This window comes from Neolamprologus multifasciatus, chromosome 15, assembly GCF_963576455.1.
Source record: "Neolamprologus multifasciatus chromosome 15, fNeoMul1.2, whole genome shotgun sequence".
Classification (NCBI taxonomy): Eukaryota; Metazoa; Chordata; class Actinopteri; order Cichliformes; family Cichlidae; genus Neolamprologus; species Neolamprologus multifasciatus.
Genome location: NC_140453.1, coordinates 8,457,784 through 8,484,546, shown reverse-complemented (window position 1 = coordinate 8,484,546; position 26,763 = coordinate 8,457,784). Strand labels below are relative to the sequence as shown.

Here is a 26,763-nt window from a genome sequence, read left to right as displayed (position 1 = left end):
CATGTCAAGTAAAATTAAAACTATACGTAGAAAAGAAGTAGACAAGTAGAAACATGTTCTTAAACAGTACAGAGTCATTCTGCATTTTTATTATCGGCAAAAACAAACCACACCACATTACATTTTAAAAAGAAGAAAGCTTATTGTGGATGTACAGAACAAAACTGCAACTGAATAACATTTTTGTTTCTTCATAATAATAATAATAATAATAATAAAGGTATAAAAAAGGAAAGTGTTTTACTTTGTGAAATAAAAACCTTTAGGCCAAGAAAATGTTCCCCTCAACATGCTACTTTAAAAACACATGCAAACATAGAGCTTTCTATATATGGACACTTTCAAAATACTCTCCACATGAAATCCCATAAATAATAAAATATCTGCCACTTGCCCCTGAAGTATTTCTTGACAGAAAATCCTAGAGAGTACCTTGATATGAATCTCAATAGCCCGTAATGGCTCCATCTTCATGGTTTTCCTCCAAATTCACCGAGCCAGAAAAACTCACCATTGCTAGCTTAGAGTGATGACACGTATCCAACCCAGTTCAGACAGAGAAATAGAAGATGCAACTCTGGAGCATCCACTCCATCAGTCAAGACAGACAGACTTCTTGCAGACACATTTCTCAGTCACCAGTCAACAGTGAAAATGCCTTTTATATAACGAAAGTCTGGGAAGAACATCAAAAACAGCACCATTTTTTAAAATTTCCTGGATTATCTCCAACGTGACGTCACGTTGTCTCAACACAAAAGGTTCTACAAAGTCATACATGGTAGCTATGTCAAAAAAGGTTGGTTTTTTTTTTTTTTTTTTGCTTGATTATAGGTCTATAATATACTCTTCATCAATACCTTGTCTCTGTTGTTAGCATGCAAGAGGGTGCTTTGCAAGTGTTATGTTAAAATAAAACATTGCCCTGCTTTTGTCTTTGGCAGCTGTGGGTTTATACTTTATATCAAACTGCAGGTTTTAGTCTGCACCTTCCTTTTTTATACGATTAATTATTCCAAAATGAAACTGGGCACAACCCTGTAAGGGATTTGTGATTGTACCAGAGATTTTTCAATGTGTTGCTGAAGGGAAATTTACTAGCAACAAAACAAATTCACCTCTTAAACCTGCTTATATTCAGTTGTAACACAGTTTTCCTGCAACATGAAAAGAATTACTAAAACTTCTGAGCCCACCCAAAGATATCTCTGTAGTAGGAGCTGCGGCAGACTAATGCCTCCATGATGTTTGACATTTTAGGATCCCAGTTTTGGCACACCTTCTGTCGGCAAGTTAAAGTGTCAAGTCCTCCGGGGTTCTTATGCCACTGTTCTTACGCTTTCAAGTCGTCAGTAGTTTAAGTTCAGTGCTGAGTAAAAAGTGGACTGATCCTGAATGTCCTTAAAGGCAACATCAACCGCTATTACAGAGACAAGTTAGCAGAATTAAGTGAACCGGGTGTAAAAACGACTACAGTGTTTGGGTGCTGAGCTGGAATCTAAACTACCAACTGATATGTATTCCAATAAGGGAGATCATGAACATGTACAATGACGAGCGAAAGGCTGCCAATCATACAGGTTTTTGTAGTCTCATACAGAGAGCTGCAACACCCATCATGCCTTGCTGTGGTGAAAAGTATACTAGGAGACTGGGTAACAAAAAAAGGAAAAAAGAAACTCTTGATATGATTTTAGCACTGTTTGATAAAACTTTCCCACTCTTTCCAGAGTTTACACATCACAAAAGACGATGGGATTCATGTATTAATGTGTTGTGCTTTTAAATGAACTTGACACAAGACCACAGAGCTCCCTTACATTTGCAAGCAATAATGGAGTAGGGATAAAGAGGATGACAAGAACTAAAACTCTCGAAGACCACATTTCAATCAAGTGAACAAGAAATGGCAACATACAGTACTTTAGAAAAAAAAAGAAAGACGCAACAGCAAAAAAACCTCCGTAAAAATAGGACAAGAAAAAAAAAAGAGATCAAGAAGCACTGTGTTTAAATAGTGCTACAGCTAATTTCACACCTACTGCAACTATTTTTACCACCTCTTTTAAAGTTTTTTGTTGGCGTTTTATTCTGTATGGCTGTTTGGTTTGTAGGAGTGGTTTAAAAAGCTTTAACATGGCTCTGACACATGAAGTTAGGTGGTGTTTGTATTAAAGCACAGTTGCAGTTCTGGCACATTCCAGATATTGTGACTATTTAAACATTTTGGCTCTGCTTTACTTATGTACCTTTCAACAGTCAAATATTATAATACACCTTGTTATTGTGATCGTGAAAAGAATGACTAGTGCTATATTCATGGATTATACAGCAGATGTTTGCAGAACAGTTACTGATGTTTTGATAAATTATTCTGTTTAATGACAGTCCATGTATGGCGGGCTAAGTAGGAGATGACGGAGTTTATGGCTGATTGATGGTTGATGTTTGAGCCATTATAGGCCCTTCTTGGTTGGAGCGCTAAGTTTTCTCATTCCCCTTATCCTTGCGAGGAGCTCACGGACAAAGTTCTGTAGGGAGAAGAGGAAAAAATGATTTAAACAGACACACACATGCACACACACACACAACCACACATGCACGCACACACGCGCACACACAAATCGAGCTTAAGCAATTATCAAATCAGATTTGCATCAGAAGCCCATAATTCAAATCTACAAAATTTCTTTAGTTTCTGTTTGATTTTGCAGGCTGAATCCTGAATCCTTTGTCTAATGGCTTAATAAATATACAACTGACAGAAGACAGGTTATACATACAACCATATTTACTCTGCCGAATGACCTAATAACACAGTTCCTAAAGATACAATTAAAAATTGTAACAGGTAATTGCAAAGTTATTTGTTATGTGTAAACACAACAGTGATTCATTCCTTGAATCTGTGCTTTTTTTATGCTTAGATGATTCATAGGTCTGTGTTCAGCAAAAGCAAACCAAAAACATTCCTCTGAAAATAGTCAGGTATAATGACTGGACTAAAAATAAGTGAAAAAGCAGCAGGAAAACTTTGAAAGACCTTCAGAAAGCCTGAAGTACTGTTGTTCACACCACTTTAAAAAATTACAAGGAAATCTGGTTTATTGGCACCGAAACATAAAAAATGAGTGGTGGCTAGAGTCTTAAGCGTAGCACTGTAGGAAAGGAAAAAAAGAATTTGTACCAAACAGAAAACAAACACTGGCCAACCCCAGTCATATGGGTATTGCTTTTTAAGTCACAAAAAAGAAATGCCAGTTTATGAGGCAATAAGTCAGAAAAGGATGGAAGAAAAAGATTCCTCATCTTCATCTAATGGCTCTATAAAAGTCTGCGATGGTATGACTCGGATCGAGAATATACTGAAATATAAACCTCACAATTGTAACAGAGGTGACACTTATCGTGCCCTAATTACTGATACCTCCCTCCTCTTGTCACTCTCTTCTTTTCCTCCTCCTCTATCTAGAGGTCTCATCTATCCTTCACCATTTGTAACAGCTTCTTTCATCCCCTGTCATTCTCTCACCAAAGGTGCTCTCTTTCTTTTACTTTCATCCTTTCTTCATCATTTGCTTCCAATTGTCACAATTCACCTTCTCTCTCCGTTGCCTCTGCTTTTCACTGTCCTTAGTCCATGTCATCTATGTGGGATTGTGTTCAAAATGGCATCTGGGCTACTCCAGACTCGAGGGATTACAATGTGTGTGTGTGTGTGTGTGTGTGTGTGTGTGTGCGAGTACGGATGTGTAGGAGTGACACGTATCAGCAGCTGTCAACCTGGCTGAACATTGCTGTTATCTCAGATGCCAATGACCTTGACATTTTTTCAACAGGCTGACCTAATGCCGTATGTAGAGGTAATGTGATTGTTCTGCACCACCTTTAATCACCAAAATAGCTTAACCCTAACTCCCCCAACCCGGATACTTGAAAGCTTACCCGCACACACCCATTCGCACACTCAAAAACAAGCGCCAGTGTGAACAAAGTTAAATGGTGTGTGCCTGTATGTGTTCTGTGTAGCTTCTGGGCCCATCTAACACTTGTTTCATTCAGGTCAGGGTGACAGTAGCATGAAAATGTGACTTTACAAATTCAATACTGCATGTGCGGATCAATAATTTCAGGTCACTGATCTCAAGCAGTGGACATGGAAAAGAGAGCTTCACCAGAAGACTTACCTCTGTTGGTTTGTAGCAGTCTATTAATGATTCCTGTGTAGAAATTGGTAAAGGAAAAACAGAGAGTTGTTTAGGGACATTTCCCAGCACTGTCTGTGTTGGATTGGGTGGTTAGCTTTTGTTGATATGGAAAACCGCGGTAATGTATTCAGACAACATAAAGACTGATGATTATGTATGTTTGACATCAGTCTGTCTTTGAGGGCAGGTCCACCATACAGTAGAGCAAACAAAAACAGGATACCATACAAAGCAGTCACATGGAAAATTTGACTTTAAGGTGAGTGTTTCCATTATGGAACAACTAGGGTGAACTCAGGTAAACTGGGACAATTTCTGGTTAATCACTTCGGACACTAAGAAAAAAAAAAAACCTGTGTATGACATTTAACTGCGTTCAGCTGCTTTTTTTTAATGTGTTTTTTTTGGTATTGGATTGGTATAATAGAATTTTACTGTTTTGAAATTTGGGCTGTCCCATAGTTTTGACATACTCAACTAAATCTCCCCTTATTGTATGTGCTGGCCTCACTCGAAAACATCCTTTCTATCGCATTTCTGTTACTTTCTGATCCTCTTTGCTTCTCTTTGTTCATTTCTTTTTGAAACATTGTCTACAATGACTAGTCTGACATTCTTCAGTGTCAGACTAGTGATAACTAGTTTGACGCCAATATCTATTACTTCAATATCAACACACCTCTTTTACCCTCTACCTTATATATATATACAACTGTGTTCATGTGTACATGTTAGTGTATATTTGTATGCATTTTATAGCTAAGATATATACAATATATACCATAGATGAGATGCATGAACCATGAATGTCCCATTTTACCTGATAACCCCACTTAACTTATTTCGCCTTATTTCATCTCCTATATGAGATTACAATGTATTTTCTGAGGACTTACAAATGCAGCCTAAAGAACATACCTGCAGTTTGCTGGCTCTCTCATCATCACTGTTGACCTCCAGCAGGTCATCGATATCTATCTCTACCTCGGGCATCTCCTCCTCCTGGAACACAAAGACACTCTGGTTTACTGAGCAGCTCAAGCAGAGGAACTTGTCGAAGACGAGCACATAAATATGTGAAGGAGTAAATAAGAAATTAAAACGGAAAACAAGAATATTATACACTTATTATACACAGTTTATACAAACAGTGTGTCTGAGCCTCTGAACTTCAAGCTGCAAACAAGCTGAGCATATGTAGTATTTAGCTTTTTGGAACAGGCATCGTATGGAAATGTCATTTTACTGTGGGTTGGTCCATTTAGTGGTTAAAGTCTGTTTTCAGCTCAATGCCACTTCAAAGGTCCGCTGTTTCACTGGTTCATTTTATTTACCCACGGACGGCGCAGGGCGGATCAAACTGTCCCTCCCAGCTACCGCATGATGTATCATCCAAATTCTTCCTTTTGGGTTTTGAAGCCAAAGTGTCCATGTATATACAAGCAGTGGCCTTTATCAACAGCCATATTAATTGCAACAATCTGTGACTATACCACTCCACCATCCCTAGAATATACACAATTTCCATTTCAGATTATTCCCTATAATTTACATCTAATGCCAACGCTCATGTAGGTCACTGCACTCTTTTGCACAGGAAAGACTTTGTGTCCTAAACCGGTAATTAGTGTTTTCCCTTCCATTTATCAAATCTATGATCTTTCTCTAGCACCAACAAAGACACTGTTGATACTGGATTAATATTTTGGGCATTTGCACATTAATTAAAAATAAATAAATAAATTTATAAATAAAAGACTAAGAATCTTTATCTACTACATGTTCATTAAAATATACCCCCGATCACCTTCTATCAACTGCCAAGTGTTAACTTTTTGTCACTTATATGGAAACTCAACACCCAAATCTCCATGGCTTTCAGATTTCAAGATTTTGCCAACCCTTACCTACTGAACTATTTGTATGTTAATAATTTATTAATTTATTTCTTTGTAAATTAAGTCTTTACCAACCATAAAATTTAAGAGACAGCTATATGATGAACTTATAGGATATCAGTGCTCTTTTTTTTTTTTTTTACCACTTTATTGAACAGTCTTGGTGAAGATTCACTGAAAACATCTTTATTTTCTTTTGTACTATATTACTGTACTACACATCACACTGGAAGGCTATAATGCTATGATACATTCACATGAGCCTGGCTCAGGCTCTAATATCAAACCCATGATTTTAAGTGAATGTGACTTGCAGCCTTAATGCCTTTCTCATCTAATGCATACTAAGCAACATTCCTTAGTAGTCCTCCATAAAATTGTAGGATGATATCTATCATTATTTTGCAGCAAACTAAAATGAATTAAAGCGACTAGTTCTTTAGTTGCGCGTGTGTTTGTGTAAGCCTCCCAGAGGACTCTTGTGTAAGGTGAAGCCTCGAGCATGCACTGGTATTTAGACACAGGGACAGGGAGGATGGAAGGATGGCTTGATTTTAGCTCTCAGCATTAAAGCTCAGTCACCGCTCAGTTTTGCGTGGGTGTTTCGATATGCACAGAATGAAATTAGATTACAGTTATACCTTTGAAAGTAGCCTGCAAGACAAAATGTACATTCCAAGAGACAAATGTGCTGCAATATGCAAACATTTGACTACTGATGAACTAGTGCAAATGTATTGCGTGTTCTTGTTTTAGTTAGGCAACATATACACAAACATCCCATCATAGCACCCATTTACACAGTCAAAAAAAAATCTACCACATCTTAAACAGGCTTGATCATATTTCATCTCTATTTGCTCAAACACACTTGACATTCACACACACACACGTAGACACAAACACAAGGCTACCCCACCTCGATCGTTACTCCTGACAGGCATTTACACAACCTGCATTTTAAGCACCTCTTTCTCTGAAACGTCTTAGCGTGAGGGTCTCGCTCTGAAATCCTCACTCGTTAAGGAAACTGAGAAGAAAGGTAGCAAAGCCGGGAAAGGGTCAGAATATGTCAAAGCCTGACACCTATTAGCATATGAGTGTGTATGTGGTGGAACCACAGAACAGAGGTTGTGTAAAAAATGCTAATCATCAGAGGAGATGAGCTATTTCAGACTGCGGAGTGGAAGGATAAATTGATTTAGATGAAGAGAGAAAAAAGTGAGAAAATTGAGTTGATGTGAGGAGGTGAAATGATGGTATTGTGTGTTATTGTGTGTGTTGTCCTGCTAAGCACAGGCACTGATGTTTGCTTGAAACCTCAAGATCAGAATACTTATTTGTGTTAAATGATTATTTCCTAAATCTGCAATGCAGCATTCTTAGCTAGAGTGGAAGTAACTGACTGGTGAAATTCACATGATTTGGTTTGGTAATCAAATATTTCTTCAAAACTGATTATTGAATGTTCTCTTAGGAAACTTTAAAAACATTGTTGAAGTTTGAACTCACCTCTCCTGATGAGGGCACTCCCAAAAAGCAAAAACTGCTCATTGGAAAAACAAAAAAGTAATGGTTGTCTAGTGATAATTTTTCTGCGGGTGGTTGCAGAGACTAAATGGTCACATCACTCTCATTCGCTCATTGTCTAATTCTTCATAACTGCACTTAATTGTTATTGCACTAGTCTCCTGGTGCCCGAGTCAGCTTGTCTTCAAACAATGGCAGCTTGCGTAAGACTCACTGCAATCACTCTCAGACAGATTTGCAAAGTTTTGCAAATAATCAGTCTTATTTATAAATGCAGAGAGATTTGAGCAATCAGTTGGAGTCAGGCTGCAACCGGCTGCAAAGTAACACATATGTTGTGTTAATTGGTTGGAATTTCCCCAGCTGTCCATGTCCAAACTAAATTATTTTCATCCTGATCCAGAATAAATACCTTTGAGCAACAAATTTGTGATTTTTGCTGAGTTACCACAGTTAGTTGGCGTATTGTCACAAACAAATTCTCATGTAATTGCCCTTTTGACCCCAAATGATACCAGACTGATTCCATCTTATTGCTGTTTTATCACCATCTTGGTGAACCAAAGTTGCCTTGAAGACAGAAACTCTCTGCACGTGGTGGCAGGGTTGGCCCCCACCTTTCAAACAACCATTTCAAAAGGCGACAAGATTTCAAAATCACTGCACAAAGTTGCAATAATTTTACTAGTACCAAAATCTCCAACCACTGTTTTCCTTAACTGCACCATTATTGAGGCCCAAACCAGCATCAGGGTGCCAGAATTCCAGGAATCGCACCCATGTTCCCACAGATTTAGCAGCTGTATTAAGGGGGAACCACATGATATTAGCCAGCTGATTTCAAAGATGAGATTACAGCGATGTTATATTACAGTGATTCATATATAAATCTTAAAAAGAGAAATTAGGTATTTACAATATAATCATATAAGAGAGGTCAAACTGTTCAGTGCCAGTCTTTCTCTAAGTTTTGCATTTTTTTTAAAGCTGAAAATAGGTGACAAAAAACTCTGCTCAGCTGGTCCTTAAGGAAATCTTAGAATGTTCAATATAAACATATTCTTGCTGTTGTCTCTAAAATTTTAGACAAAGGCTCGGTTTCATAGCCTTAGTGGAGATGAAACCTAAAGGTTCAAATCATTAAACATGCCTCCTTCCTTGGAAGGTCGTGTTGTTTACACCTCACAGCAGCCACCTGCAAATTCGGACGTGTGAGCGGAGTGCAGAGATCATGGCCTCGGTCAGTGTCGATGAGTTTGTGCGCTGTGATCTGCTGGTTTAACCTAATAATAAACATGAATGCATGAATTCGAATGAGTAACAATGTGAAAGTGAAAACCTGTCAGGATCATAAATTTAGCAGACTGACCTACTTCTTAAGATGTTTGAGGGCAAAGGACAAGTCTGTCTGCCTGCCTGTGTGCGGAGCTATCAATCACTCGCTTCACCCTGAATACTCTGTGTGGGTTTGTGTGTGTGTCCCTGAATATTCCACTTGTCAGCAGGCAGTCCGTCACCCCCTGTCACTGTGATTGGTGATGACTAAAAACACGGCCTGCTCGCCAGGCGTGACTGCAGGCTATTGCCAACAAAATCCCGGCTCCTACAAACGCGCACATGCACCCGCGCCGGTTTTTGCTACCATCAATCTTCTACAGGGAATCACTCACCGCTGGGCTTTGCATTACAGTCCCTAAGTGTATTAAACACACTGTGTAGATGGTGAGAATGGAAAAAACACGCTCTCACACCTAACACACACATTGAAGATGTTGCCCTGCTAGATGATCGCGAGCCTAAAATAGCTAAGGTCACACCTGCTGCTACCGGGAATATAATTTTCCATCTAACCAGCATACAAAATGACAAAAGGTACAATGGCAGAGAGTGACAGGCAGCCACAAACAAACAGAAATGTGAAAAAAAAATGGGAAGTGCTGTGAAACTGCGAACGCCTGTTTATGCACAAGAGGCCTAGATTCAGCATTTCTCACAGATGACGGCTGGTTTTTGTTTGCATATGCAGAAGGGAGATATAAAGATGAAAAAGAGAGCGAGAGTTTGTGCGAAGAGGATGGTGTGCGCAAAAACAGATAACAAGGAGCAGTGTTTGTTGTAATGAAGGCAACTCTGTGAAGACGACGTGTGAGAGCCAGCAGGCAAAACAGAGGCCGAGAGAGAAGCGGAGAGCAACACTGCCAGCCTGTGTGTGTTTGCTGCGTGCAGAGATGCAGACGAAGTGAGGCATGCATGTCTGCCAGACTCATATTCACCGACAGCTAAACAGCCAGCAGCGTTTTCAGTCTGCTTCATCCGCAATGAGGTGAATCAAAGCTAATGTAAGCGGCCCAACCCCGTGACTCAACGCAAACTCTATTCAGACTACTCAAAGGTTCTCTGTGAACAAAGAGTTAAACTCTGATTCATAATTATTCCTATTCATGGCCCACTTTTATGAACTAGATCTACCAGTTACATTGGACAGAAGCAAATCCCACTTGAAGACATAATTAACGAGTCACATGAAATCGCGATCGAATGTTGTTTCACTTTAGAAATATTCTGTTTGAGGAGTAGCACATGACCTTTCGTGAGTTTTTCAGCTGAGCCAGGTAATATCTCAGTAAGATAGCTTTCAGTTCATCCAAGAAACACATGATCGTCCCTGAAAACCTGCCATGACTCTGCAATAAAGCAAAAGGAAGACATGTTAATGTACCCTGGTGTGATTCAGCAGACCACTCTTGCAGGATATGCATATCCTCCTGGTCAGTTTGATTTGACTTTCTGTTCGGTCCTGTTATCACAGATTGGCAGTGTGGTTCAGCTGCCTCATTAAACACTTCAGTTAAGTCTTTATGCGTAGTGGCATCTGATAATGGATAACAGCTGAGTGTATTTTCAAGCATAGGCGTCTCTGAAATGGAAATATTCTAAGGTGAAACAACAGAGTCAAGCTCACAGACGATGAACCCTCGAAGATATTTACACAGCCAGCAGCAAACATGCTCACAGAGGAGCTTAGCAGCTGGAGTGCAAGATCCGCTACCCCCTTGGGCCACATGAAACCTCACGTTGCAGGTCTGGAAATTTATGCTTATTTTTATGGCTTCCTGCTTGCTAGCTTAAATTCAAGCTATGAAGGGGGCGTTATGATAAAATGGTGCCACTGATTATTATAGTGCTGTTGCATCATCGCAAAAAGACACTTTACCTGGAGGATCATAATCCCCAGTGTGCATGTGTGTGTAAAAGAAAGAAAGAGAGAGAGACATAGATCTGCTGCAGTGCAAAGAGCTCAACGAGGTTCAGTCTCCACCTTCAGTGGGTAACACGTGCAAAAAAGGTGGCTGACATTGACTGATCCTTCTCATGTGTTAGCCGATATTAACCACACGAACACGGGCTCAACTGGATTGAAAGAGGAGTTATGTAGTAAATAAGATAATACCACCGCCCCTTCTTTAATCACTGCTCTGTATGCATGTGATGCAGTGCTTATAACAGAGACTGACAGGAAGAGCTGGTGGGAAAGGAAGAACGTAGGAAGAGTTTCAATCGTGCAGAGATGCTAAAACCTTCACCCTGTATTGTAAACAAGGAGACATGTCAAAAGAGAAGAACAGAGAAGAAGAATAAGCAAATGTTAGACCAGTGAAATAACAAATGCACTTGTTTGTTTCATTGGTATGAGTATCATTTCTTTCTTGATGATGTCATTACATTGTTTTGTTGTTGTCTGACCCAGAGAATGCGGATGGAAAATAGCTTGCCTCTAAATCTGGTACAATACATCTCTTCTCTTAGGAGACTAATGGCTTTGTAAATTTTACCTGACGAATAAAAAGAAAATACAAATACAAACACAAGGTTTTTCTGTGTTAAATTAGGAACCACGCAGAGATGAAAGAAAGGGGAAAAAGGCAGGAAAAATGTGAAAAGAAACAAAAGAGACCATGTACGAGACTGCTAATTACAATATATAGGAGGCGATAATAAGATACAGGAGAAGGGGAGCGCACAGATAAGTGGGTCACTTGTGATGATGATGCAGAATGCAAGGAAGAGGAGGATTGCGCAACACTAAAACCTCACAGCTCGGCTTTCTTCCTCTCTTTGCTGCCGAGCGCTGTCACATCAAAGCGAGCAAGAGCTCAAGGTGGGATGAATTCATCTTCAGAGACCGCGTTAAACCGAGTAAGAGACACTACAGCGTGACAAAGAATGCAAAGAATCACAGGGCGGGGATACGAAGCATAAGGAAAACAGGAACGGGAGAGAAGTAAGACAACTAAATACAAGGTTTTTCTTTCAATGCATGGGGAAAGCAAAAAGTTACTCGGAACAGTAACCAATAAAGGCCGGCTTCTCCTCCGTTCCTGCATCCCTCGCTTCCTCACTCACCCCCACCTCCCAGCACCTTCTTCTTGCCCTCCAGCGATGCAATTTGCTGAAACCATACAGCATAGATTATGTGACTTCGCTGGGTAAAGTTAGCTACTGCAGCAAAAGCTCTTTCCCACGCTGATTCAGCTGTACTCCGGAGGACACAGTATATCAGAGAGGAGAACTGTCAGAGAAATAAGCTTGTGGGGAGGAATTATACTCAAAGGAACTTTTCAGTTAAGAATAACAGATCATTGTGCATACTAAATTTAGGAAACTCGTTGTGATGTAAATGTCCTAATCATTCTCCCCTTGATGTTTCTCCACTTTGGTGTTGTAGTAGCTTTTATCTCCATGGCCAAAACTTGATGTTGAAGCCATGTCCTTGCCCTGTTATGCTGAGTCTCCTCTGATTTAGTTTTTTCTGTGCCATAAATGGTCTCTCCCTTTGAGTTTCCACATATCATTCTCTATCAGTTAATACATCAATACCTTTGCAGTTTGGAAGAACTAGTCCCCCACCCATAGTCTTTAAGGTAATCGCTCTAATTTTATATTCTCTGTAGCTGCATCATGCCATATGATTCTCTGATTTACACTGGAGTTATATACACTTATATACACACACACACACATATATATATATATATATATATATATATATATATATATATATATATATATATATATATATATACACATACATACATATATACAGTGGGGCAAAAAAGTATTTAGTCAGCCACCGATTGTGCAAGTTCCCCCACTTAAAATGATGACAGAGGTCAGTAATTTGCACCAGAGGTACACTTCAACTGTGAGAGACAGAATGTGAAACAAAAATCCATGAATTCACATGATAGGATTTGTAAAGAATTTATTCGTAAATCAGGGTGGAAAATAAGTATTTGGTCAATAACAAAAATACAACTCAATACTTTGTAACATAACCTTTGTTGGCAATAACAGAGGTCAAACGTTTACTATAGGTCTTTACCAGGTTTGCACACACAGTAGCTGGTATTTTGGCCCATTCCTCCATGCAGATCTTCTCAAGAGCAGTGATGTTTTGGGGCTGTCGCCGAGCAACACGGACTTTCAACTCCCGCCACAGATTTTCTATGGGGTTGAGGTCTGGAGACTGGCTAGGCCACTCCAGGACTTTCAAATGCTTCTTACGGAGCCACTCCTTTGTTGCCCGGGCGGTGTGTTTTGGATCATTGTCATGTTGGAAGACCCAGCCTCATTTCATCTTCAAAGTTCTCACTGATGGAAGGAGGTTTTGGCTCAAAATCTCACGATACTTGGCCCCATTCATTCTGTCCTTAACACGGATCAGTCGTCCTGTCCCCTTGGCAGAAAAACAGCCCCATAGCATGATGTTTCCACCCCCATGCTTCACAGTAGGTATGGTGTTCTTGGGATGCAACTCAGTATTCTTCTTCCTCCAAACACGACGAGTTGAGTTTATACCAAAAAGTTCTACTTTGGTTTCATCTGACCACATGACATTCTCCCAATCCTCTGCTGTATCATCCATGTGCTCTCTGGCAAACTTCAGACGGGCCTGGACATGCACTGGCTTCAGCAGCGGAACACGTCTGGCACTGCGGGATTTGATTCCCTGCCGTTGTAGTGTGTTACTGATGGTGACCTTTGTTACTTTGGTCCCAGCTCTCTGCAGGTCATTCACCAGGTCCCCCCGTGTGGTTCTGGGATCTTTGCTCACCGTTCTCATGATCATTTTGACCCCACGGGATGAGATCTTGCGTGGAGCCCCAGATCGAGGGAGATTATCAGTGGTCTTGTATGTCTTCCATTTTCTGATGATTGCTCCCACAGTTGATTTTTTCACACCAAGCTGCTTGCCTATTGTAGATTCACTCTTCCCAGTCTGGTGCAGGTCTACAATTCTTTTCCTGGTGTCCTTCGAAAGCTCTTTGGTCTTGGCCATGGCGGAGTTTGGAGTCTGACTGGTTGAGGCTGTGGACAGGTGTCTTTTATACAGATGATGAGGTCAAACAGGTGCCATTCATACAGGTAACGAGTGGGGGACAGAAAAGCTTCTTACAGAAGACGTTACAGGTCTGTGAGAGCCAGGGATTTTCCTTGTTTGAGGTGACCAAATACTTATTTTCCACCCTGATTTACGAATAAATTCTTTACAAATCCTACCATGTGAATTCATGGATTTTTTTTTTCACATTCTGTCTCTCACAGTTGAAGTGTACCTCTGGTGCAAATTACTGACCTCTGTCATCATTTTAAGTGGGGGAACTTGCACAATCGGTGGCTGACTAAATACTTTTTTGCCCCACTGTATACATGCATACATGAATAGGTTGTTACCATAACTGGTAACACCACTGTTTGTAACATTGCCACATTTTGCTCTACCTTTGCAAACAAAGCCTGATGGATAACTTTGCCATTGGCCATTCTCCACATTTCTCAAATTTAGCATGAACAGTCTGTTGTTAAGAAATACATTATGAATAAGACAACATGAACTGTGGCCCGATGCAGCACTACTGGTGACAACTCTCACCTATATTTTTTATCAGTTGAGAAATTAGCCTTACAAATCTGCAATTTTATTGGTTTGTTTGGGCTTTTTCTAAACGTTTGCAAGTCATGTGACTGATATACTGAGGTAGCTTCATCAATGAGGATCTTTTGCTAAATTATTATTTTTTTAATGACACCAAAGAGACAAATCTGGCAACTCATTATGCTGCCAGTGTTAGGTCAAATACATCGGACTGTAATCATTAACTATGTGTTTGAGGTCATGGAATATGGTTCGCATATGAGTACATTAGGTTGATAAAGCACAATTAAAAATAAATAAATAAATAAAACCATGTTAGGATTTAGTATTCTCAAATGCTTGTTGCTCTTTTAATGCCAAATGGGCCATTTGAATCACTTATAAGTGAAAGCCAGAGACATTAAAATACCCGGTGGCAGGGAGAAAGAGGTGACATATAACCTCAGCTTTCCATACCAACCTGTGCTTATATTGTAGTTTAAGATCCTTTCCAGAGGCTATGCACTTAAGGTTAATAACTACCTATGCCTTAAATCCTTCTTTAGAGATGTAGGTGCTTATCCATCTACATGACTGATACATAGATAATCTCCATTATAGCTCAAAAGATAACATCATCTGCAAAAGACAGGAATACCAGCATGATGTCATCACTAAACTCTAGGTGTTCCCAAACATCAGAGGTAGTTAAATAGAAAAAAAATATATACTTTTAATGTTTTGTCAAGAGCCTTTAGGTCTTCTACCTTTCAGTCTCTTCTTCAATAGCCCAAAATGCTTACAGCATCAGCTGACACACAAGCCTTTTTACCCTATTGCTATACAAAATCAAAATACCTAACATCACCCTTCCTCCCCGTTGCTTTAAATCCTGATTTAAAAACAAAGAGAGTAAAAATTACAGTAGACTGTCAAGCATGAAAATGCCAGTGCCGGTTTTGTGACTTTATTTCACAGTTTTGTGATCCTGCACAGGATTTATTTTACTGTATTTACCAGGCAGACAGTTTCTTCCTGAGGCTAATGGATCAACAGCTGGGGCCCATTTGGACCTTTGCCCTGAGTGTAAATGAGCACTTGCAGTCGTTCTGGATGTAAAACATCATGAGCACCAGGGGCAGAAGCAGCCATGTTGCATATTGGCCAGCTATTTGGGGAGTATAATAACATCAGGTTAAGAAAACTGATAAAAATAATACACCCTCTTTCTTCTAATTTTCTTTCATCTCTAGTGCTTGTTTTTCAGTTGCATTAACTGCTTTCAAATGTGCAATGTCATGCAGCACATGCAAAGGTAGACAAGCCACACGCCCATATATGAGCACACGCCCCTGACTTTGAAAGTCAAAACAACACTCTTCCTTTTCTGCATATTTCCTTTTCTCAGACACGTGCGAATGACGACGGTATTTTGCATCTTCTCACTGTGCCAACCAGATAAACTGAGTCAGTGTTTACATATAGCCAGATTATGAATTGATTTGGCCTGCTTACAAAGAAACCACTGATTAACCGGATCATCTTGGGATGGGAGGAGATGTCATAGGAAGACAAGAACATCAGTGTGCGAGTGTGACAAGTCAACGCCTTTTCTTTTCATGGTCTCAGCGGCTTTCCGTTTCCCCATTGCTGGTTGCACATTTTGCAGCTGGTTCTCCTTAGTCTCTTCTTTTAATGATCATCTTTGATCAGTGTTTGGGTTCAAAGCTCAAGCTTAGCAAAAATGGAAATTATACCACTACCATACTATGACTGAGATGCCTTGTATTTGTCATTTTTCTTCTTGTACCACTACATGTTGGGATTCAACGGCTACATTTGTAAGCAGTCTAATTCAAGTTAATAACCTGAAGACATTTAGCCTCTTTTCCACTAGTATCTACTTGGCTCTACTCGACTGGGGTTTTCCATTAGGTGGTAGTACCTGGTACCAGGTACTTTTTTAGTACCTACTCAGTTGGGGTTTCAAGCAAGCTGAAAATGTGATGTCAATAGACTGCATGCCTATCATCGTCAGGGAGTGACATCACTGGATGAGTCATGAAAGCAACTCAACTCTGAAACCCAGCAACTAGGAAATAGCTACACACCAACACCGAGGTCCAGTGATACGGTGCAGATGTTTACCATCGGTTTAGCATCAGATACACCATTGCCTGATGTCCTCCATTGTTGTTTTGTGTTTGTGTCGCATACAAACGACATCACAAGACAGGAAGCGCTGCTGTATCAAACCCACCCACAATAAGGTGGTAGTCAATCGTTGTGGAAAACAACTGAAATGAGTATGGAGTAGAGTCGTGTCGAGCCCAGAAGGTGCAAGTGGAAAAGAGGCATTTGTCATTTCCAGATCTCTTTATTTTCATCTTGTCCACATTTATTCTTCATATGTGTATGTGTACACATATTTAATACCTGAAGTTATGATGTTGGTGGTTTCACTACTAAGGTCTTGAACAGATGTTTTGCTAGGAAAGGCAACCTCTAGGTACCGTGAGGACAGAGTTGAGGAAAGATGTGGAAAACATGCAGGCAGACCAAAAAAATGGGATAAACCTGATCATAGGTCCTGAATCAACAAAGCAGCCCTAGACCATCACACTACCACCACCATGTTTCACTGTTGGTATGATGTTGTTTTCATGAATTGCTGTGTTCGTTTTACAGCAGATGTAACAGGACTCCAACCTTCCAAACAGCTTAACTTTTGTCTCATCAGTCCACAGAATATTTCCCCAAAACTCTTTGGGATCATCCAGATGTTTTTGTTTTTGGCAAATGTGAGACTAGCCTTTGGGTTCTTTTTGGTCAGCAGTGATTTTTGTCTTGGAACTCTCCCAGTCTCTTTCTTATTGTTAAATCATGAACTTTAACCTCAACGGAGGCAAGTGAAGCCTGCAGTTCTTTAAATGTCCTTCTGGGTTCTTTTGTGACCTCTTGGATGAGTCATCAATGTGCTCTTAGAGTAATTTGATAGGCCAGCCACTCCCATCAAGGTTAATCAAATTCAAAGTTTTCTCCATTTGTGCTCACTGTGGGAGTTCTAAAGCCTTAGAAATGGCTTTGTAATCAGAGATCTCTTAGCCTCCTTCACTTTGTCAGACAGGTTCTATTTAAGTGATTACTTGATTCAACAGGTCCTCCAGTAATCAGGCCTGGGTATGGCTACTCAAACTGAATTTAACTTTCAAAAAAATGTGGTTAATCACAGTAAATTCATGCTTTGGTAAGCTAGGATAACTTGTTGTCCCTTAACAAATGATATCAGACAGATTAGTGTTAAGGTGTTCATACTATACAAATACTATACAAATATAGATAAAATGCATGATAAACTTTCTTGGCTTCCTGTGCAAGCTAAATTATACTATGGCTTGCTTGTATTTATAAAGAAAGCAATACTGTTTAACACACCACATTTCTTTCCTGCTCAATTGCAGTATCCAGATGAAAAACATAATCATAATACACAATTTTCAACCGCAATTTAGTAATTCCTTGAGTTAAAAGCAACTTAAAAACTCTGTTATATTTAGAGCATCTTTCAAGTGGAATAAGTTGCCTTATGCAATTTGAGAATTGGCTTCTATTCATAATTTCAAAAAATATCTTACAAGCCTATTCAAGCAGCTTTGAATTATTGCAAATATTGTAAGAGGCCAATGTCATTTGTAATGGAAATTTGTGTATTTTGTCTCAGTGTTATTGATATTTATATGTTCATATGTTCAACTGTAAAACCTCACTGTGGATGTAATAGCCAAATTATGTGGATATTTTGCATTCACTTTATTGTGTAGCATTTTATTTGATTGTATTTGATGGTTTGGAACTAGCATCCGCTGTTGTGGAAGCGAATGGGGTTCCTTATAAATAAACAAATATCATCATTTAAAAATTGGGTGACTGTAGCTCAGGTGGTAGAGCAGGTCATCTACTGATCGGAAGGTTGGTGGTTCGATTCCTGGCTTCGCCTAGTCTGCATGCCAAATATCCTTGGGCAAGATACTAACCCCAAATTGCTCTCCGATGCATCCATCGGAGTATGAATGTGTGTGAATGTTAGCTATAAAGCACTTAGAGAGATGTGCTTGGGTGAATGCACAAGTTGTGTAAAGCGCTTTGAGTGCTCAGATGAGTAGAAAAGCGCTATATAAGAACCAGTCCAAAAATGAAGCTTTGTTTTTACTCTGGTTATCTTTGTCTAATCCCAAACTTTGTGTGATGATCTGAAACATGTAAGTGTGAATAATAAGAAAGCAATCAGGAAGAGGGCAAATATATTTTCGCAGCGTGAAGCCAGAGGAACCTCTGGTGGAGGCCCATAACAGCGCTGATGTGTAAATCGGTTGTCCGACCTGGTAACAACAGGTCAAAGACTGCTTGCTTTTTCTCCTCTTTTCCTGTTGGCTTTTTCTGTTGGCTTGTCAATCACATCTTCCCTGGGTTAGGTCACAATATACTTCAGCTGTATTACGTAGTGGCATGTATAAACTTTTACCATAGTACAGATGTATCAGTCCCACCTTTCAACTTGTAGACATGTGTGATTAGAATCAATAGGAGACTTAAGAGACAGATGGCAGAATAAGTCCTGGTGAGAAAAATAACAGAAATGAGGAGGCGGAGGAAAACAAAAAGCAGATGGGGTCAGACTGCACCAGAAGTTGACACGAGAGTGAGAAATTACACCAGAATGGAAACTATAGAGAGGGAGAAAAAAAAAGAAAAAGCAATAAAACCTTCATGCTGAGTTTTGCTTTTGAAAAAGACATTTGATACCTTTCTGCAGCCACTGTGTTTATAACTGTTTCAACAGCTGGTGTTTAGCTGCTTGCTAAAAGGCCTTCTTGTCAACACCTCTGATTTGTTTAGCAGCGCATGCATGTGTCTGCAGGTGGTATGCGAAATGCGCCAGCACGTGGTTAGACACAGACCCCATCGGTTTCTATTTTTGCCCGTGTAATTTGAACGGAAGATAAGTAAACACAACAGCGACCTTCCTCGCCAGATCCATAAACACATCAGGGTCACTCATTAAAACAATTATCCAATTTACAGGCGAAATCTCCTACCGAGTGGCAGTGCCAGTCTTGGCAGTGATAACTTACTAAATGGGGGTCATTCTGGATCCAGGTTTGTCCCCTTTTTCCTCCTTCTTAGACCCACCTTCTTGTATAATCTCGACCTTTCACAGATTTTAAAAAGCACATTTGATCGGTGTGAAACAGACCCAGAGGTTGTAGCAAAGATCACCAGTTTTCAGAATAATGAGGCAGTGCAGCTCAGCCAGCATCCTGTCATCAATCAGAGTGAGACCTGTTCGATTGATCACTGAGGGGAATCACATCCATCAACTGCTGTGGGTGGTGAATTCACATTTTCACAGGCTCGCAAAACAGAAAATAAAAGACCCACAATGTTAAACTAGTGCCTGCACGTACCTGTTTGTGTATACATGCAGTATATCCAGTAACGTCAGTGGTAACATAATGCTCCTGTCTTTGTATATGCCGATATGCGTGTTCACCCTCTGCATGGTATTGCTAAACCTATTGAACGCCACTAATGACTTGGCTTGAATTGCACTCTTTACTTCTCCTCAGCAGCTACCACACGAGGCTTGCACGATACAGTATATGACTGTTCCTGCTTCCCAATATGGGGAAAAAAGCGCGCGTGCACACACACAGATACACACATGCACAAAAGGCAAACGAGAAATGTTATAGAGAAGGTCACAGGAGAAGCAGAGGGAGGAGGGGATAATGATGCAGACGGAGAGAGATAATGATGTTCTTTTTTTCTGCCAGGAAGTTGATGCTAGGGGGACAGAATCCAGATTCCACTGTCCACTACCAAAGCACACAAAGGCCGCCTGGGGACCCTCCTACACAAAACAGTGTAGAAATTAAACAACCACTGTTATTGTGGTGATGAGAAAAGGGGCAGGAGATAGAAACATTAGTATTATCCAGAACAAAAATGCTTCTTCCTCAAGTGTCTGTGCTCCATTTGGTCTGTACACTGACCTGTGAGTGTATGTGTGTGTGTCCTGATGCTTATCAATGCATGGAAAGTACCCCTGACTGCTCAGCCATGGATATTATGGCCCTGAAAAGCCCACACGGCCTTATTCACACCCATGGACGCAGACATAAACACACACAAGGCCTCAGGGCCAAGTGTTGTATGCTGGCAGTGTCTGTGCCTGTGCACATGAATGAGCTTCATTGAGTGGGGCTCTATTAAAGCTGAGCCACGGAAAAGTAGGGCATTACAGTGTCTTTCTCCCCTTATTCTACAGCATACGCCCCCCGAAGAACACACACATAGAGCTTGATACGCAAGCCAACAACATATTTACTGCTCTAGCAATCTGTTTGTCTCGGTTATTCTCTCCTTCTCTTACACGCCAAATAAAGGCCTAAAGCTTCTCCTCATTCATCGATTGCTCTCAGGTGCTCTCAGACAGACGGCCTCGTCTCTGTGCTGACAAACTCTGCCTTTTAATCACCTCGGCGTTAATCTGCAGTCCAACAGCGTCTACTCAAGTCTCTGACTGTGGGAGAGGCGACGGCATCACGCAGTTAATCGAATCTCAATCATGATTTTGGCTTCCTGCAAATAAACCCGCACAAGCCAATCACAGCTGTTCCCTGCACCACGGAGCTTGACGTTTCTTTGACAAGTCTGGTCGAGTACTATGTCAGAGGACAGAAATACAACAGAATTGGAATATTTGGCACAGCAGAGGCCGAATCCCTCGAAGCAGCTCGTCATCTGCTGTTGGAAATACTTTGGATTTTGGGCAAGTGATGTAAACCAAGGAGCAATAAAAGAGTGCTGTAGAGTTGCTGCTCCTAAATCCCAACTGCACTTTGCTCAACATGGATGAGGCTGTGTGACGGTCAAATGCTGCTTGGTTGACAAGTGGGCCGGAACAGGGAAGGAAGCAACAGCAGAACCACCAGAAATGCATGAAACAGCATGAAAATAACACACAGTGACTACAGTGGACACTGTTCACTGTTTTTAACACTCTGTTTCAGCTGTTTGAATGTTACATATATTGTTATATTTGCCCTTCTGGCTGATGGACCAATAACAGCACCAGCAAGAGCGGCCAACACACCAGCCACACCACATGCCCCCTTCAGGAAGATTATGGTTCAACTGCTGTTGAACCATAATCTTCCCTTAAGTTATTCGACTGGGTGAAAAGACGCCACCATCTGCAGTGTAATTAATGCATGAAGGCCAAGAGAAACAATGCAAAGTGAATCTAATAAGCACTGTGAGAAACGAGGGTTTCAGGAAAGTGGTCAAGTTACTGGACAAAACACATGTTATTTGCTATGCAAAACATTGCCAGGGAGCTATAGAGGGGTCTCAAAGCTGTCTTTGTTTTAAATTTTATTAACATCTATTATGCAGAGGCACCGAATAGAATGAAAGACTTTATATTTTGCTTAATACAAATGCACTTAACAGAGGTGAATAAACAGTGTATTTGTCTGCAAAGATGCTTTAGTTAACAGGAAGCAGTGCCATGTTGACTGGATTTTGTTTTAGGTTATTTGTGCTTTGCTTATTTTTTGACTTCTTCTAAGAGATGCACTCACTTTAGGTGGGTGAGGAGGGCTAATTTGGATGCATTTGTACATTTGCAGGAATGTCACACAAAATGGATGTGAAAGCAGGGTTACGTTTTCACAACTTTGCAATAAAAAAAAAAAAAACGCTAGAAAAAATGAATAATTTTGACTAAAAACTGAATATTGATTTAAAAAAAAAACTATGATTATCATTTAGGTAATAATGGTGCCGCCCATGGAGAGGTTGTGGGTTAAGTGTTGCATAGTGTGAACTTACATGTTAGCAGTTCCATTAACACTTCAAGCTTTATTACTCTTACACATATAAAGTAATATAACAGTGAGTGATTTCTTTGGGCACTACAATGAGCCTATAATATAGTCAAGGCTTTCACTATATTAAGAGCTGCAGTGGGAGCACTTAGGACCTCAGCTTTCTAGCCCCTCTCTCTCTTTGGGTCATCCCCTCCTGCTTTTTTTTCTCTCTGCTTTTTCTTCTCCCTGTCCTTTGAACACCAAAATGAACAGAGGCAACGTGTCCCAGGAGAGCAGAGGGGAATCCATCTCTGACAGAACTCACCTTCTGTTATCCTCTCACCCAGAGAGGAGGCAGAGAGGGAGAGAGGGAGGGGTGGAAAAAGACAGAGGCTTAGGGAATAAATGTATATATGAGATGAAGCCAAAAAGGCAAATTTGATATTTTGATATCTTGTTCATTTTAAGAGATGGTTTCAACATAAGAGAAAATATTCGCCCGTCTCCTTAGAAGTCCGGTAATACTCTCCTGTCAGCCACTACCGGAGTAACTTATACAGAGAGACTGGAAAAGAGTGAAAACTAGGGGCAGCTGTGACTCGGGAGGTAGAGGATCGTCTTCCAATCGGAAGGTCGGTGGTTCACCTGCCGGCTAGACTGTGTGCGTGATTGGATGAATGAAGATTTTATAAAAGGTCCTTTGAGTGCTCAGTTAGAGTAGAAAAGTACTGCTCTGTTTACCATTTAGCTATCAACAAGCCAGCCGCTCTCCATATCAGAATTTGGCATCCTGCATGGCTAAATGTACATCTGGTTTATTTAATCAATATAAAATCAAAGTTGCAATATTATTACAGCACAAGTTTCCCATGAATGCTTACATTTTCATTTTATTGCTTAAACAAAGGATGTCTTTATATGTTCACATCTGGAGGTGCTGGTAGCTGGATCTTAGACATGCTAGAGGATCATCAGTACTTAGCTCAATTCTGACGAGACGGCAAGGTTTTCCATGACACACATTTTCTCCCTTTACTGTTTTCTAAACAATTTGTCTTCCAGCTACTAAGCAAGCACTGTGGCAACAATTACAGGGAACAAGTGAAATTCTCACCAAAAACATAATCCTATTTGTTCTGAGTTCACCTTTTTTCCAGTCCATTACAATTCAGTATCACCACATTACCACACCGCCTTCACAAACTTGCACACGCATACCCACACCTCTGTGATGCTTGCTAGTATCAGGTTTTCTCATGAAACTGATATAGTGGCTGACCTTTCAGCTTGACCAGCACGCTCAAATCAGTAGCCTCCACTTCGATTTATCATCCGTGCACACACAAACACAAAAATACACACTTTGGTCTATCTTGGGTCCTGCTCTTGAGGTGTTAACAGGCATGAAGTGGGTGTGACTTCATGCTTACAGTCATTTGAGCAAGCATCAGCAGCAAAGCCATAAGAGCCACCTGCTTAAACACTGCTATGAACATGAACGCGCATAAACTCAAAAAACAATTTAAGCCCAGATTTTCCTCAATGATTAATTATTTGAATATATAAACCTTGGATTTGATCTATTTCAGTTCCACCTTATGCAAAATAATTGCTTCATCTTTATGAGGGAAAAGAATTTTTTTTTCAGTGTTGTGTGAAAGAAAGCATTGAACAATGCAGCAGAGTGATACTGTGTCAAAATAATGGAGAATATTGATGTGTTGGTTTCATTTCATTATCAGGCTCCGTGTCTTTCTAACACTAGTCAACAACACCGATCTCATTCCAGCATCCAGTGTGACATCAGACTGCCAACAACCCCAGTGAGCCAGGGGATTACCATGTGATATTATCCCATTTGCCGTGTGAAAGACATGACATGAGGAGGTGTAAGGCTGCTGGGAATATCTTTGCTGAAATCTACACTGCAGGGACTCTGTCATTAAACTGAAGTCGACCAAAAGCAGTGTTTTCTTAGAAAAGTGTTGAATTCTTTCTGTCTGGAAATCACGAGAGCTTGCGTACGTGCTTGACCTACTGTGTTTTCCTGTTTATCTAAATATCCATTTGCATGAAGCAAATCACAGTCCAAAATACAGATCGGCGCTGGGCCAGTGCACTCCAGCCGTCGTCAAACATCAAATACTCCAGTCACCTCTGTGTAGATTAAGCACACCTGCTGATGACAGTCCGACACACAGCCCGAGAGCTCGGATGGCTTTGAAATTGAAACTAGTTTGCTCTCAGGCAGACTCTGAGAAACCCAGGGATGAACTAAAGCAGAACCATAAAAAACAGAAAGCTTGCAAACAAAATGACAGCTATATAAATCATACTAAGGTACTTCTATGTGTAGAAGGCATGCATGAGGTCTATATGCATTAAATGTGGGAAAGAAATAGCAGAAGAACAAACTACTGAAAAAGACATTATGACATTCAGCATCCTGCTGTAATTTCAACAAAAGTTTCCTTTCTGCATATTCACACACATACTGCACTCAGATTTACTGTTAGAGTCAACATACTGCATTCATTAGCAACCACATGCGCATCCACAACTGCAGACATGAGACATACTCATGTCCCCACACCTGTACCTTATGTTTAAATAAAATTCAGCTCCTCTGTGTTGCCCGATTCATGCACATGTGCATACATGCTGCAGACCCCTATTTAGTCTCTGATTGGCTGAGTCTGTGGCGACAGGCATACTGTAAGGCTGTATATGTGTGCATAGTTGTGGAGACCTTCAGCTTGAAGGTGTGGGGGAATCAGAGTCAGAGGAGCTGATTGGCTGTTAACGAAAGTCACAGTATCAGCTCGTCCATAACACACTGCCCTTCTTATTTCCCCCATCACCCAGGCCTGGCTCTGTTCACGTGGACATGACTTATAGATCGGCTCTCTTTCTGCACCCCTTTCGTCCCCCACAACGAGTATTGAGGCAGAAATTTGCCACAATACTCGTTTCCAGCGCGTGCTGTCTGCGCACGCAGCACGCGGAGAAAACTACCATCACATCATAAGCCTGTGAGGTTTCGCTCTCGAGGATGGAGAGGTATATGCACGCGAGGTGGATGGATGCCTGTTACATGGGCTGATCTCACAGAGGCGCGTGAGGATGAGGTTACTCGTTCGACACACACTGAATAATGAGACAAAGCGCGTCTCGGTCGTTCATGGCCAACGCGGCTGGTGCGTAAAAAGCGCAAACGTGCGGTTTCTCTCTCGCCGGTCTCTCACCCTCGTGGAGCCAGCCATTCCTCTTTCTCCTTAATAAGGGAGAAAATTACACGGGACATGACACATGAGTACCACACAGCTTTGTATCTCCAAGCCAGCTGGTATGAGTGCTGCATAGCACAGAGAGACACCGGCTAAAATATTTGGGGTCAGATGAAACATGGACGTACTTTATTCAGGTGCCATTCTTGTAAACGCAGTGAACCATCTAAAGTGATAGAGTAGTCCGGCTGCTGCAGTTCTGCCTAATCAACACTGAAACTGAACATAAAAAGCAAAGTCGACCAAACAGGAGAAATGTATAAAGCGGTTTCGATTAATCGTCTTTGAAGGCGACAAAAAGATAAGATTTAAAAACACAACCTCTCAAAGAACAACAAAGCAGCTATGCAGGGCCACTTTTTTTTTCATCCAGGGCTGTTCATTGTCCAGCCGTCTCGGTGACAAGAGCGCACAACCGTGTGCGGCTTTGGAGTTTCTTTCGACTTACCTCACAGTCATACAACACGCTGAGCTGCTCGATGATCCACTCCTCCAGGACAAGTCTTTTCCGCAGCTCTTTCCTGTCGTACTTCACGGTCACTTTGCCCTGCTTCTTCTGGACCGTGTCTTCTCCATTGATGGGTCCGGACCCCACGCAGCCCACTCCGGGCGCACCTTGGAAGAAAACGCGGCTGCCGGCGGTGGGCAAAGGGGCACTGGTTTCGGTGCTGGCGGCCGACATAGCGAGATGTGCAGGAGTGTTATTAAAGAAATGTGTGGATGGAAGGGGAGGACTGCGGTGCCGAGTGGGGACTGCGTGCTGCACGGCAGACGGGAGAATGGTGAGGAGCTTTTAAACAGCTGCTATTTAAAGCGCAGCGCCGGAGACAGGCGAGAAGGCGGAGCAAGAAGTGAGAGGCTCTCAAACCAAAATATAAAGGTTGGTGACTGTAATCTAACTGGTCATCCTGCTGTTGGTAAAATAGCTGAGAAATGCGTAAAAATGTGCCATTAGCTGGTTAAAAATAAGGAAATAAATAGGCTTAAAAGATTCAAATTAGATAAATGAATGTATTCATTTTTGCAGCGTACAAAGCGAAGCCCCTCAGT

General features: G+C 40.9%; 1 protein-coding gene across 1 annotated transcript; it reads right to left on the bottom strand.

Annotated features, from left to right (window-relative positions):
* Positions 1–56: 56 nt before the first annotated feature.
* On the bottom strand, positions 57–26,513 carry ppp1r14c (protein phosphatase 1, regulatory (inhibitor) subunit 14C). Its single transcript, XM_085133198.1, has 4 exons — positions 26,162–26,513; positions 5,127–5,210; positions 4,188–4,220; positions 57–2,531 (listed from the first exon to the last, which is right to left on the bottom strand). The coding sequence occupies exons 1-4, from the start codon at positions 26,393–26,395 to the stop codon at positions 2,457–2,459; spliced, it is 426 nt and encodes a 141-aa protein (XP_084989324.1). The 5' UTR covers positions 26,396–26,513; the 3' UTR covers positions 57–2,456.
* Positions 26,514–26,763: the final 250 nt, after the last annotated feature.

Coding starts and splice junctions, on each gene's coding strand:
- ppp1r14c (XM_085133198.1), bottom strand. CDS start 26,395: ATGTCGGCCGCCAGCACCGAAACCAGTGCCCCTTTGCCCACCGCCGGC. Junction 4,221..5,126: donor AGAGAGCCAGCAAACTGCAG/GTATGTTCTTTA, acceptor ATTTCTACACAG/GAATCATTAATAGACTGCTA. Junction 2,532..4,187: donor ACTGCTACAAACCAACAGAG/GTAAGTCTTCTG, acceptor TTCTCCCTACAG/AACTTTGTCCGTGAGCTCCT.